Below are 13,562 nucleotides of genomic sequence, written 5' to 3'. Positions count from 1 at the left end.
CCAGTGGGTGTCGTTGTAATTCCCCCTAATGCAGTGTCACTCCTTGAGATGACCTCAAGCCAAACAGTCTAAGAGCGTCATTCACTTTCTATAGCAAGACAGGGGAAGACAGTCACCAAACTCCTCATCTATACAGAAGGATGTGAGGATTCACACTGCAGATTACTTCACCACTTACTCTTAACATCAGCCTCCCAGCATCAAAAGCACAGCTCATATTTGCTCCACTGCTTGCATTGATCTGACACCAAACTTCTATTTTTTGTTTTTAATCCTAATTTTTTTTTTTAAGTTTCAGACCCTTTTTAGCCTACTATTTCTTATTTAAGTTTCAAGGTAGTGCATTTTTTTTTATAATTACTTTAAACTGCAGAATGCTTTCAGTAGGTGAGATATTTCACTCTAGAAGAACATGTAACTTTTAATCTCATTTTACAGCACTCGCATATTTTTATTTTTTTATGTTTTTGGACTATACTTTTATGCTGTCATTTAGATTTGTTTTATAGCGCTCTTGTTTTTCCAGATACAGTTTACAGGATGCCTTTGGATCCTTTCTGCTAAAATGATGTCATCTCTGTTTGATTTTTAGTTGCTAGTCTATTTTCAGCTATTTTACCATTTGTTTTAGTAACTCTTAGGTGACTAAAAATTTTATATTATTTTTCTGTGTTTGCCTCCGTTTGCCAGGTGCAGCCTGTGGAGGGATCTGTGGTCAAGGCAGGGTTAAGCTGGAACCAGGATGATGCTGAGAGGGCAGATTGTGCTGTTTGTGTTAGTTTCCTTGTCCTGTACTGCTCAAGAAGGTAGAGGAGGATATGGGATGAATATGTTTTCCATCCAAACATCACAACCGGATCCCTGCTATGATGAGAACAGGAACCCAAGGAGGTGTATTCCTGACTTTGTCAACTCAGCTTTTGGGAAAGAAGTGAAAGTATCCAGTAGCTGTGGAAAGAACCCTGCTAGATATTGTGTGGTGACAGTGAAAGGGGAAGATAGATTCAGGAACTGTCACATCTGCAATGCCTCGGACCCTAAAAGAGCTCATCCACCATCCTTTTTAACTGATCTCAACAACCCCCACAACCTCACCTGCTGGCAGTCCGAGAACTATATTCAGTACCCTCAGAATGTCACCCTGACCCTATCCCTAGGGAAAAAGTTTGAGGTGACCTATGTGAGTCTCCAGTTTTGTTCTCCAAGACCAGAATCAATGGCCATCTTCAAGTCTATGGACTATGGCAAGTCTTGGGTGCCATTTCAGTTCTACTCAACCCAGTGTAGAAAGATGTACAACAAACCCAACAAGGCAGTAATCACTAAACAGAATGAGCAGGAGGCTATCTGCACAGACTCTCACACTGACATGCACCCTCTCTCTGGTGGTTTGATAGCCTTCAGCACCTTGGATGGTAGACCTTCTGCTCATGACTTTGACAACTCACCAGTCCTACAGGACTGGGTGACAGCCACGGACATCAAGGTAGTATTCAGCCGCCTCCATACTTTTGGGGATGAAAATGAAGATGACTCAGAATTGGCCAGAGACTCTTACTTTTATGCAGTTTCCGACCTTCAGGTTGGGGGTCGGTGCAAGTGCAACGGTCATGCCTCTAGGTGTGTTAAGGACAGAGATGACAATCTAGTGTGTGACTGCAAGCACAACACCGCTGGACCCGAGTGTGACCGCTGTAAACCTTTCCACTATGACAGACCTTGGCAGCGAGCGACAGCAAGAGAAGCCAATGAGTGTGTGGGTGAGTAGGTGCATCTTTCAATTCTCACAGTTGTTTTGTAGACAAAAGGATTGGTCTTAAAAGAAATAGAAAGATTGTCCATATAGTTGTGTCAAATCTGTGTTATCTACACACTCACAACTGTGATGCACTTCTGTCTTCTTCCTTTCCAGAAGACTATGGTACATGAATGGATATGACGATCTATGTTCCAATATTTTTATCTTTTACAGAATGTTTGGCAATCCAGTCGGTCGTGATTTAGAAAAGGTGTATAGTAATAGTTACAGTGTGTTTGTCTCTGGTGTGTCAAATACAGCCCTGAGCAATTTAACAAATGACAAGTAACTCATATTTGCTTTTAATCTGTTTGGGCTACCGGAGGGCAAAGAAACATGTTAGTATCATGTGAAATTTTCATTAAAAATTAAGTTCCTTTTTCTATGAATAAATTTGTGACTCCTTATTTCATTTTCTGATGTGGAACTCACTGAAACAGTTGGCCAGTTAAGTCATGCTGAATTTGCATGATGCCTACCTATGCCCTACTGATTCTGATTTTCTCCCAAACCCACTTTTAAAACTCTGCATGGATAGTTAAAATGTATTTTATTTTTCTATTATTCCTCCATAGTTTGCTTAGTAATGAATGAGCCCATGGAGCAAATTGAAGTGTTACCTATTAAGGTATATTATCCATATAAAATGTAACCTGGCACAATTTTACTTTTATCTACAGCATTATTATTCTAGAAAACCTTATTTCCCATTATCGTAATCTTTAATTTCACTACATTCAGAAAGGAAACTTAGAATTTTTGTCAGGTTTCAGGGGCATATTTGTATACTGTAGATACATTACACTGATACATATCTATTTCCAAAACGAACATAAGTGAAAAGTCTTTACAGTTGATTATTCATGTTTAGTGATGCACTGTACCAGTATGAAAACTGGGAGTCCCCCTGGTAACTCAGTGATGATTATTGTACCTTCATTCTGGAATCCCCCCATTTTGGCCCGGGTGGGTAGTTTTCTACCCAGCACTTCAAGATGTTTTTCATTATATTGGCCATCCCTCAAAAAATCTTGAAAAATGTGTAGAAAACTACCAATATGGGCCAAAATGGGTTAAACAGAATGATCTATAACCCAGACAAGAATAAAAAAAAAAACACCAAATGGTTACAATTGTATTCCAGAGTTTTCTTTTACAGTTACTATGAGGAGCACTCATAAACAATATCATTAAGAGAAAAGGGATCATTTTATAAAATATATTTCAGTATAGTTAGTCATGTTGCTACTAGCAAATAAATACTTATCTAAAACTCTATAAGGTCCAAGCACTCTGGATAACAGACTAATGGCCTAATTGTGTTAGGTACTGTATGTATTGAGAAGGGACAGTGGAAAAACACGCATCTAGGTCAGATTTCAAAGTGACCATTGTGTACGCCACCAATATTACCCCAAGTATACTATTTTAAATCCGTTAGTGAAAACTTATACAATAATTGTATGTGCTTATGTGCTTATCTTGTACTGAATTATTCATAAAGTACAACGGACACTTGTATAGGAAGAGGTGTGAAGTCTGAAGGGAAGAATTGGTCAAAGCATAAAAAAAGGGAAATATATCAACTTTAGTTCCGAATATATTGACTTTTTAATGTAAATATGAAAATAATGAATACATAATGGATTGCAGACCTGTCAAGTTAATTTAACCTTAAAAAAAAATCTCCCAAATGCTGGCAGAGACTAGTAATGAGAGAAGAGGATGATACAAACCACATGTCTATTTAATGCAATGAGTTATCTTTGATTGTAAAGTTATTAATAGATTAGTATATAATAAAGATGCAGATTGCTGCAGGCTAAGGCTTATTTGCTTTGTAATAGCAAACATATCATCTGTAATAATTGCATAATCCACGTTTTTACAATTGTTGGACATAATGTGTATGTGAAAGATACTCGCAGTTTTTCTGCTTTTCCTGTTACAAGCATGTTGTGTCTTCACTTGTAGAGATTGTTTAACATGTTCAGCTGATTGACTTGATACTTGAATTTATTGGGGTTATGTATTTCATTCATTTAAATGTTTGTAGACATTTCTTTTTTTTTTGTTATTCTCAAAGTTTCCACTTTCGTGGCTATATACATTTTCAATATATTCCTTAATGAAAAATCAGAGGAGCATAACGTGTATATTTTAATTCAATATTAGTAATGAGTTCTCTACCAAATGATTATGGCTCATTAACACTGATGTTTCTGTCATTCAATTATTTAAACTCTATATATAACTATAGATAATAATAGTTCTAGTTGTTAAACAATGCCCCAAGATGTCTACAGATTCATGTTCAAAGACTAGACCCCTGTAAAAATAAATCTAAAATGGTTTCAACTGGGAAAAACGTTACCCCCATACATTCACGGTGTTGTGTGCACTAGGTGAATACTTCATAGTTTTATAAAGTTAATTGTATTAGTGACAAAGAGAGGTCTGGGTGTAGCCAATGAGCTCCATTTGACAATAGTCATTTTATTGTTGTTGTTTTTTTTACACTTGTTACTTTGTAATATCCACTTTCAGCTTACAAACAAATATAGCTTCTTAATATAGCTCATGTCCTTGTTACAGATGACATTTTTTTTTTTTGCAGAAACTCCAAAACTTTTCAGAGCTTTGATGGGGAGGGGGAATGTCCAATTGTAAAATTCTCTGCATGACAATCAGATGGGTTTTATTACCATTTTGTTGTAAAGTCAGTGTGGAAATGATAATGGAAGAAAGTGCGTCAAAACACCAGCAGATAAATTCATAAGTATATAAAAAACATAACACGTAACATTAAGTGCTATCAACAAATAAAAATGATAGCTTTTAGTTTAGCACAGTTTGTATTTATTGCAATGCCATTATGGGGTAAATGTACAGTACATAAAAGTTTATGAAAGTATTTTGCGGCTGTCACACAGGCAGTTAGATGTTACATTGTCCATAAAATATTTATAGTAAATGGTTATTCTAAGAATTCAGATGAAATTGTTAAGCGTTTATAGCTGTGTCACCAATTCTTGAACTGCAAAACATAAAATTTGATGTCTATGAGTACTGATTTATTTTTATTTTTTTATAGCATAGACTGTGACCACAGATTATTCTTGTAGCGCTCTGTCTGCATTGGTGAAATAAACCTTAGCACTCAACTTGACCTCCTGATATATTTTTTACATTTTCTGTATTTGGCCCATGTATTTTCAATTACTTTTTTTTTTTACGTTTTGAGACTTATTCGTCATCAGGGAACATTCATAAAATTGACTATCTTTCTGTACGCCTTCTATATGATTTTGTTTTAATTAACAACCTCCTTCTCCCCACTTACACCTGTTCTACCATTGGTGTACCCTGGATTGTTTGTCATCGCTAGCCGTCTCTCACCTCCCAACATCTCCTTGTTGTGTTTTCCTGGTAACAGCCTACATATGTTGTTTTTTCTATATATATATTTATTTTTTATTATTTACTCAGGTCAACATTACAATGATGTTATAAAGCATACCATAATAATCAACATCAGTGTGCCCAGATCAATGTTATAGGTACTATATAAGGTTGGTAGCTGATTGCTGCAACTTGATTGAACTGGCCTTAAATTAGTTGCTTTTGTCAATCAAGTTATCCTTTAAAGAGAAAAAAACTTAGGGGTACGGTTTTGGTGTTATTAATTTTCTTGTACATGATCAGTGGTAGGTGTGGGCTGGTATATTCTACTGTATCATACCTCTGCTCTATACTACTGGTTTATAGATCTCCTCATAGTACTGTAGAAATCATTTAGAAGCTAGTGTATTTTAATTTCTTTAAGGTTGCTGAATTAACTGTGTTCAAAGAACCTTATTTCTCACTATATATGTATTTGTTTGTAATAATGGCAACTGCCATTATGCTTACTCTGGTCAGGCAAAATAAAGAATTCTCCATAGACACTTACAGAACAGTGCCACTTAGTGGACAGATTTTTAAGAGAATAGCCACCAGCATGTATTATGTATATTTTTGTCACAAAGTATCTTTCAGGTCTGGTAGTGTTCTTACTGTATTTTACCTCCCATGAAGGATTTTTTTTTTTTGCCCCTAGTTTAATGCTCCTTTCGTTTTTCTCCTTATGTAACCTCATTCTCTTTGGATCAGTAATATAGTCTTAAATTCTTCCTCTACTCAGTATGCATTGCACTATACTAACTACGCAAGCTCCCTATTAGAACAGTTTTCCTCACACTTCTTCCAAAGTCTCGTGACTACTCTGGCAAATCTCCACACTGTATGCAGGTGAGATAGACCGTTACTACAGTACTTTGATGCGCTCGAGCTCCAAGCTCATGTAAGGTTAGAGTAAAGTCTCTGCAGTGTGATGCCATGATGTGAAGAAAAATTAGCTATGTTACTGCTTGTAAACATTCTGGGAAGAACTTTATGGCCATCTCCCTGTAGTAAAACATGAGAACATGGGGTCGCTCCTCTGACTTCATATCCCGTGCAGTAAGGTTATTTTGTTTATCATTTTGATGTCTGCTCACCAGTGACCAGATGATCATGGATTGTAAGGGGATTTCCATCTTCAGGTGTCTTTATTGGATTGCACATAAATGACACTCCTTATAAATGCTGTGCTTTGGCTGTCTTCATTTTTTCTAAACATTTACTGATGTTTTTTTTGTTTTGTTTTGTTTTTTTTCTTTATCACCTTGGTTATGAGACAGATTTGCTACAACTGTATCCAATGCACGGGGCATAGTTGATGTGTGTCTTATACAAGGCCAATGGAAATAAACAAAAAGGCTTAGCTTAAAAACACAGAAGGAATACCAAAATATAAAGCTGAGTGTTTAGTAAGAGTTGCAGGCATGTGCAAACCAAAAAGTCAAAGTGGTCGGTGGATAATTCCTTCAGGATGTGTCTTGTTTATGTGAACTGGTGCAGTATAGTCAGACATTGGGGAGATAACACTCTTTTAGTAGGACATTGGGAATACAGAATCCCCTTCCAATACAGGAACCAAGTGCCACATTTGAGGTCTTTGAACATATCTCTGGAGTTTTGGTGGCATTCATTTAGCACTGTGGATAATTTGCATATATAATAGTTAGAGTGGGTGGTTGTAACGAATGACTATTGCCAGTTTGCAGTTTTATGAGATAATATCATAGCCACTCTTATAAGAGATAAACACAGTGAAAGCATCAGTTGACATATGGTTATAGCAAACGTGGCACAGTTAGGCATGATCTGGCATAAGGTCACACATCTGGCAATCATTTGTTCTAACCACATGCTCAATCTCTTGCTCTGCACAGAAGGCATTGACCTGTGTCATTGTACCTCATAATATCTTTATAATCTACAGTGTCCATTGAGTCTTCACAATATGCTGTGCAGTTAATCATCGAAATGTAATCTCCAGATAGGTACACTCCAGATTGGGTACATTCATAATGCTGCTATAGCCATTATTAAATGAAGAACCAGCATTTGAGGGCATATAAATCTAGAGGTGGATTGTATTGTTGGGTAGGCATGTGATTTGTCTATAAAGGAGTTAATTCAGCCCAAATCCCTGGAGCTGACACAGCGGCCGATCAGTTCTAAACAGCTCCAAATTTTCTGGCAGCAAGCCATCAAATTTGAGGAGCCAAACATACCTCTGCTGAAATGAGTTCTAGGAAGACGTCTAGTGTGAGATCTCTCACAGGCTGGAAGTACCTGCAAGCCGTAAATCATAGACAAGCGCAGGCCACAGCTCAGGGGGTGACAGCCGTCCAGAGGAGGCTGACAAATCTCAGCATGTTGCATATTATGTTTGTCTGCATTGTTAGTATGTATTGGTGAGGCTCTATTACATTGTTCATGTGGGTGGGCTTCATCTGTGATACTGTCATACGTGTGCAACACAGACATCTCATGTATTTTAGCCTGGTCAATGTATCTCATATTCCCAGATTGGGATCCATCTATCTTGTAAAAGATTTATCGGAATATTTTAGGTGCATGCAAATTTCTGACTTCAAACACCGGATGGATGTTAAATGCAAGCAGCTGTGGCTAGGAATCATCCTACATGATACAAAGACAGTACTGTGAGTGCCAGCACCAGTAACCAATAGATAAAGGCATGTCACTAGAAAACTGATTCTTTTTATGAACTGACGACCTGATTCAGAGATCTACACACATGCTATTGCAGCAGCTGTGCAAACTTATGCAAATGTTGCAGCCACCGGGATTTGTACTGACACGCCCACTGGAGGCGGCTCAGATTCACCGCTTGTATAGGAAGACACACAGCGATCGATAGGCAACCTTCAGAGTAACCCTATGGTTCCGCAGCATTGCCACTGGAAGTAAGACACCGGAGCCACTGTAACTTCGTATGGGATAGCTGTCGCAAACTATGACACCTCTCGAAAAAGGTGCAAAACACATGCAGTATGGATGGTGTAATGGTTAGTATTACTGCCTTACGGCACTAAGGTCATAGGTTCGATTCCGACCATGGCCCTAACTGTGTGGAGTTTGTATATTCTCCCCGTACTTGCATAGGTTTCATCTGGGTATTCCGGTTTCCTCCCACAATCCAAAAATATACTGGTAGGTTAACTGACTCCCAACAAAATTAACCCTAGCATGAATGTGTGTGCGTGTACATGTGGTAGGGAATATAGATTGTAAGCTCCACTGGGGCAGGGACTGCCCAATTATTCTCTCTATAAAAGTGCTGCGGAACATGTGTAATAAATAATAATACATTTGAATTACCACTCCCCTGTTACCTCATACAAATTCTTCCTGACTGTCACTCACTTTGCGCATAAATCCTCACTGTGACCGTCGCAAGACCATTGCAACACATACGCAGTGCGACCTATACGCATGCCCTGTGCAACCTATACACATGTCCAGTTGAACTTATACACATGACATGCCCAATGCAACCTATACACGTACATAGTGTAACCTATACACCATATTTGCCTACCCTCCCGGAAGCTGCAGGAGAGTCACGATTTTTAGGGTAGTCACCAGCAGCCCCAGAAGGGTATGTGGCTCTCCCGTATCCCGCCTGCTTCCAAGTGAAGCGGGTAATATGAGGATAAAGGCAGATAAAATACAGACAGTGTGGAGGGGTGGGGCTAAAAAGTAAATTATGTAATTTAGCCCCACCCCTACCAGTGGACCTGCGAATCGTAGGCATTTCCCTGTCTTGGGGGCGGGGCCTGATATCATGACAGTCCGGTCCAGTACCCCGAAGTGACCTGGTGCGTCTCCTCTCTGGGCTTCTCCTGGAGAGGAGAAAAAAAAATGTATGTTTGCTATACACATGCCCAGTACACCCTATACACATGCCCAGTACACCCTATACACATGCACAGTGCAACCTATACACATGCCCAATGCAACTTATACACATGCCCAGTACACCCTATACACATGCCCACTGCAACCTATATACATGCACAGTGCAACCTGTACACATGCCCAATGCAACTTATACACATGCCCAGTACACCCTATACACATGCCCACTGCAACCTATATACATGCACAGTGCAACCTATACACATGCCCAATGCAACTTATACACATGCCCAGTACACCCTATACACATGCCCACTGCAACCTATATACTTGCACAGTGCAACCTATACACATGCCCAATGCAACTTATACACATGCCCAGTACACCCTATACACATGCCCACTGCAACCTATATACATGCACAGTGCAACCTATACACATGCCCAGTACACCCTATACACATGCCCACTGCAACCTATATACATGCACAGTGCAACCTATACACATGCCCAATGCAACTTATACACATGCCCAGTACACCCTATACACATGCCCACTGCAACCTATATACTTGCACAGTGCAACCTATACACATGCCCAATGCAACTTATACACATGCCCAGTACACCCTATACACATGCCCACTGCAACCTATATACATGCACAGTGCAACCTATACACATGCCCAATGCAACTTATACACATGCCCAGTACACCCTATACACATGCCCACTGCAACCTATATACTTGCACAGTGCAACCTATACACATGCCCAATGCAACTTATACACATGCCCAGTACACCCTATACACATGCCCACTGCAACCTACATACATGCACAGTGCAACTTATACACATGCCCAGTACACCCTATACACATGCCCACTGCAACCTATATACATGCACAGTGCAACCTATACACATGCCCAATGCAACTTATACACATGCCCAGTGCAACTTACAGTATACACATGCAAAGTGCAACATATACACTTGCACAGTGCAACCTACACACATGCCCAGTACACCCTATACACATGCCGACTGCAACTTATACAAATGCAAAGTGCAACCTATACACATGCACAGTGCAACCTACAGTATACACATGCTAACTGCAACTTATACACATGCCCAGTACACCCTATACACATGCCGACTGCAACTTATACAAATGCAAAGTGCAACCTATACACATGCACAGTGCAACCTACAGTATACACATGCTAACTGCAACTTATACACATGCCCAGTGCAATCTACAGTATACACATGCTAACTGCAACTTATACACATGCACAGTGCAATCTACAGTATACACATGCTAACTGCAACTTATACACATGCCCAGTGCAATCTACAGTATACACATGCTAACTGCAACTTATACACATGCACAGTGCAATCTACAGTATACACATGCTAACTGCAACTTATACACATGCCCAGTGCAATCTACAATATACACATGCTAACTGCAACCTATACACATGCACAGTGCAACCTACAGTATACACATGCTAACTGCAACTTATACACATGCCCAGTGCAATCTACAGTATACACATGCTAACTGCAACCTATACACATGCACAGTGCAATCTACAGTATACACATGCTAACTGCAACTTATACACATGCCCAGTGCAATCTACAGTATACACATGCAAAGTGCAACCTATACACATGCACAGTGTAATTTATACACATGGACAGTGCAACCCGTAGTATACACTTGCACAGTGCAACCTATACATATGCACAGTGCAACCTACAGTACACACATGCCCAGTGCAACATATACACTTGCACTGTGCAACCTACTGTATAAACATGCACAGTGCAACCGACAGTATACACATGCACATGCACAGTGCAACTTATACACATGCCCAGTACATCCTACAGTACACACATGCAAAGTGCAACTTATACATGTGCACAGTGCAACTTATACATGTTCACAGTGCAACCTATACACATGCACAGTGCAACCTACAGTACACACATGCAAAGTGCAACTTATACACTTGCACAGTTCAACCCATACTCACTGACTTTTTGGCTGCTCTCCGGGAGAGAGCAGCCAGGTCAGATCAGCATGGGGCGGGGAAGGGTAGTGACGAACAGAGGGGGCGGCGCAGAGGTGGAATGGGGGCTGGGCTAATGGGTTGCATCATTTAAGCACCTTCCCTGCTGTATAATGCCGCTATTACCGGCATTATACTGCAGGGGGCGTGACTATGATGAAGCAATTCAACAAGAATCACATCATCGACTGCCCAGACCGCACACTTTACTCATTAAGTGGGCGACCGGGCAGGGGGAAGCACAGAAATCGGGAGACTTGCCTGCTTTCCCGGGGGGCCGGGAGGGTGACCCGATTTTCGGGAGCCTCCCGGCCATTCCGGGAGAGTAGGCAAGTATGGTGCAACCTGTACACATGCACAATGCAACCTATACACATGCACAACCTACAGCATGGGTCTTCAACCTGTGGTCCACCAGCTGCTGTGAAACTACACATCCCAGCATGCCCTGCCACAGTTTTTCTATTAAGGTATGCTAAAACTGAGGCAGGGCATGCTGGGATGTGTAGTACCACAGCAGCTGGATGGTCACAGGTTGAAGACTCATAACCTACACTATACACATATCCAGTGCAGCTTATACACATGCACAGTGCAACCTACAGTATACACATGCATAGTGCAACCTATACACATGCACAGTGCAACCTACAGTATACACGGGTGTAGTATGAGTGGCCGGCGGCCGGGATCCCGGGGGCCAGCATACCGGCGCTGGGATCCCGATCGCCGGCATGCCGACAGCTGGGCGAGCGCTAATGAGCCCCTTGCGGGCTCGCAGCGCACGCCACGCTGCGGGCACGGTGTTGCGCCACGCTATTTGTTCTCCCTCCAGGGGGGTCGTGGACCCCCAAGGGGGAGAATATGTGTCGTCATGCCAGCGGTCGGGATCCCGGTGGCGACATACTGAAGACCACCTGTATACACATGCATAGTGCAACCTATACACATGCACAGTGCAGCCTACGGTATACGTATGCACAGAGCAAGTTATACACATGCACAGTGCAGCCTACGGTATATGTATGCACAGAGCAAGTTATACACATGCATAATGCAACCTATGCACATGTCCAGTGCAACTTATACAATTGCACAGTGGCAAGAAAACACTCGACAGCGTACAACATCGACATTGCATCCATCTCTTTATTAGGCCCTGAAAGCTTATTTAGACCTTTTGGTGGATTTCCTATGAGAACAGAGCAGTGTGCGGCGCTTAATAGAAATGCAGAGTGAGCTATGGATCCGTTGAGTCATGGTGTCTTGGCAGAAGGTACATGTTTTGAAATATGTATAAGAAGGGTTAGAAATTTGTCTACTCTAACTATGGGCCTGATTCTGATTTGCAAGCAAAGCAAAAAAGCAAGCAACTAGGCTTCACCATGTTACACTGCAGGTGAGGCAGATGATATACATGAAGAGAGAGTTAAGGCCCATACACACTAAAAGACTTGAAAGATGTGAAAGATGAGCAATTTGGAAGATGATCGATTTCCCTTGAACTCCTTGACAAACGATGTTGAGTGTACACACTGAGCGATTTTACAAACGATCTGAAAGATGAACGATCTGCTCTGCTGGGATTGAGTTGCATGCATGGACAACTGAAGACCGACTTAAAACGAGCGCGGGTGCAGGCGTCATTCATCGTTCGCTGTGTACACACTTTATGATTTCAACGATAGATCGTTCGAAACAATTGTTATCGATCAAACTGCTGGAAAAAATCCTTTAGTGTGTATGGGCCTTTAGATTTAGGTGGGGTACGTTCAAACTGAAATCTATATTGCAGTGTAAAGCTAACATTTGTGGGTTACATGCAAAAGCAGCCAGTATTTACAGAAAATATATAAATGTATGTGCTCCCCTTGCATGGCATCATGGTTTGTTCCAGACACAAAGTTACCTACTATTTCTTGCTTTACTTACAAATCTGAATCAGGCCTTATGTTGTTGTTGTTATTTTTTATTATTATTATTATTATTATTATTATTATAGTCAGTAATTGGTATGGTGCCATAGTGCTCCACAGCCTGGGACTTTGGGCAATGCAAAGCATACATAAAACAGGGACATACAAGGTAGATAAAATAAATGCAAATATGATTATAAAAGGTAGTATAAGCCATGGTAGATAGATAGATAGATAGATAGATAGATAGATAGATAGATAGATAGATAGATAGATAGATAGATAGATACATTGCAGGATGAGTGGTGCCTTGTGTCACCGAGATTCATTTACATTCGGGTATTGCCGAGCTCGTCAAGTGAAGGTTAGCGGAAGCCATCTTCTGGCATAATGGGGTCTATTTACTAAGCGTTGGATGGATATAAAGTGGATAGAGATAAAG

The 13,562-nt window shown here is 40.6% G+C and overlaps 1 protein-coding gene across 7 annotated transcripts in view; it reads left to right on the top strand.

The window, feature by feature from the left end:
- Positions 1 to 13,562, top strand: part of NTN1 (netrin 1) — a 475,394-nt gene that overhangs the window by 320,762 nt on the left and 141,070 nt on the right. For 4 of the 7 annotated variants that reach the window (XM_063961056.1, XM_063961055.1, XM_063961054.1 and 1 more), the window contains one exon: positions 691 to 1,760. In XM_063961056.1, coding sequence (XP_063817126.1) covers positions 743 to 1,760 — 1,018 coding nt within the window. In that variant the 5' untranslated portion in view covers positions 691 to 742. Of the gene's footprint in view, positions 1 to 3; positions 388 to 690; positions 1,761 to 13,562 lie in introns of those variants that run through there. The other 3 variants (XM_063961057.1, XM_063961051.1, XM_063961052.1) reach the window with 3 other exon arrangements.

Source organism: Pseudophryne corroboree, chromosome 3, assembly GCF_028390025.1.
Source record: "Pseudophryne corroboree isolate aPseCor3 chromosome 3, aPseCor3.hap2, whole genome shotgun sequence".
NCBI classification, from domain to species: Eukaryota; Metazoa; Chordata; class Amphibia; order Anura; family Myobatrachidae; genus Pseudophryne; species Pseudophryne corroboree.
The sequence above is the reverse complement of the archived record's forward strand: the minus strand, read 5'-3'. Positions and strand labels throughout refer to the sequence as shown.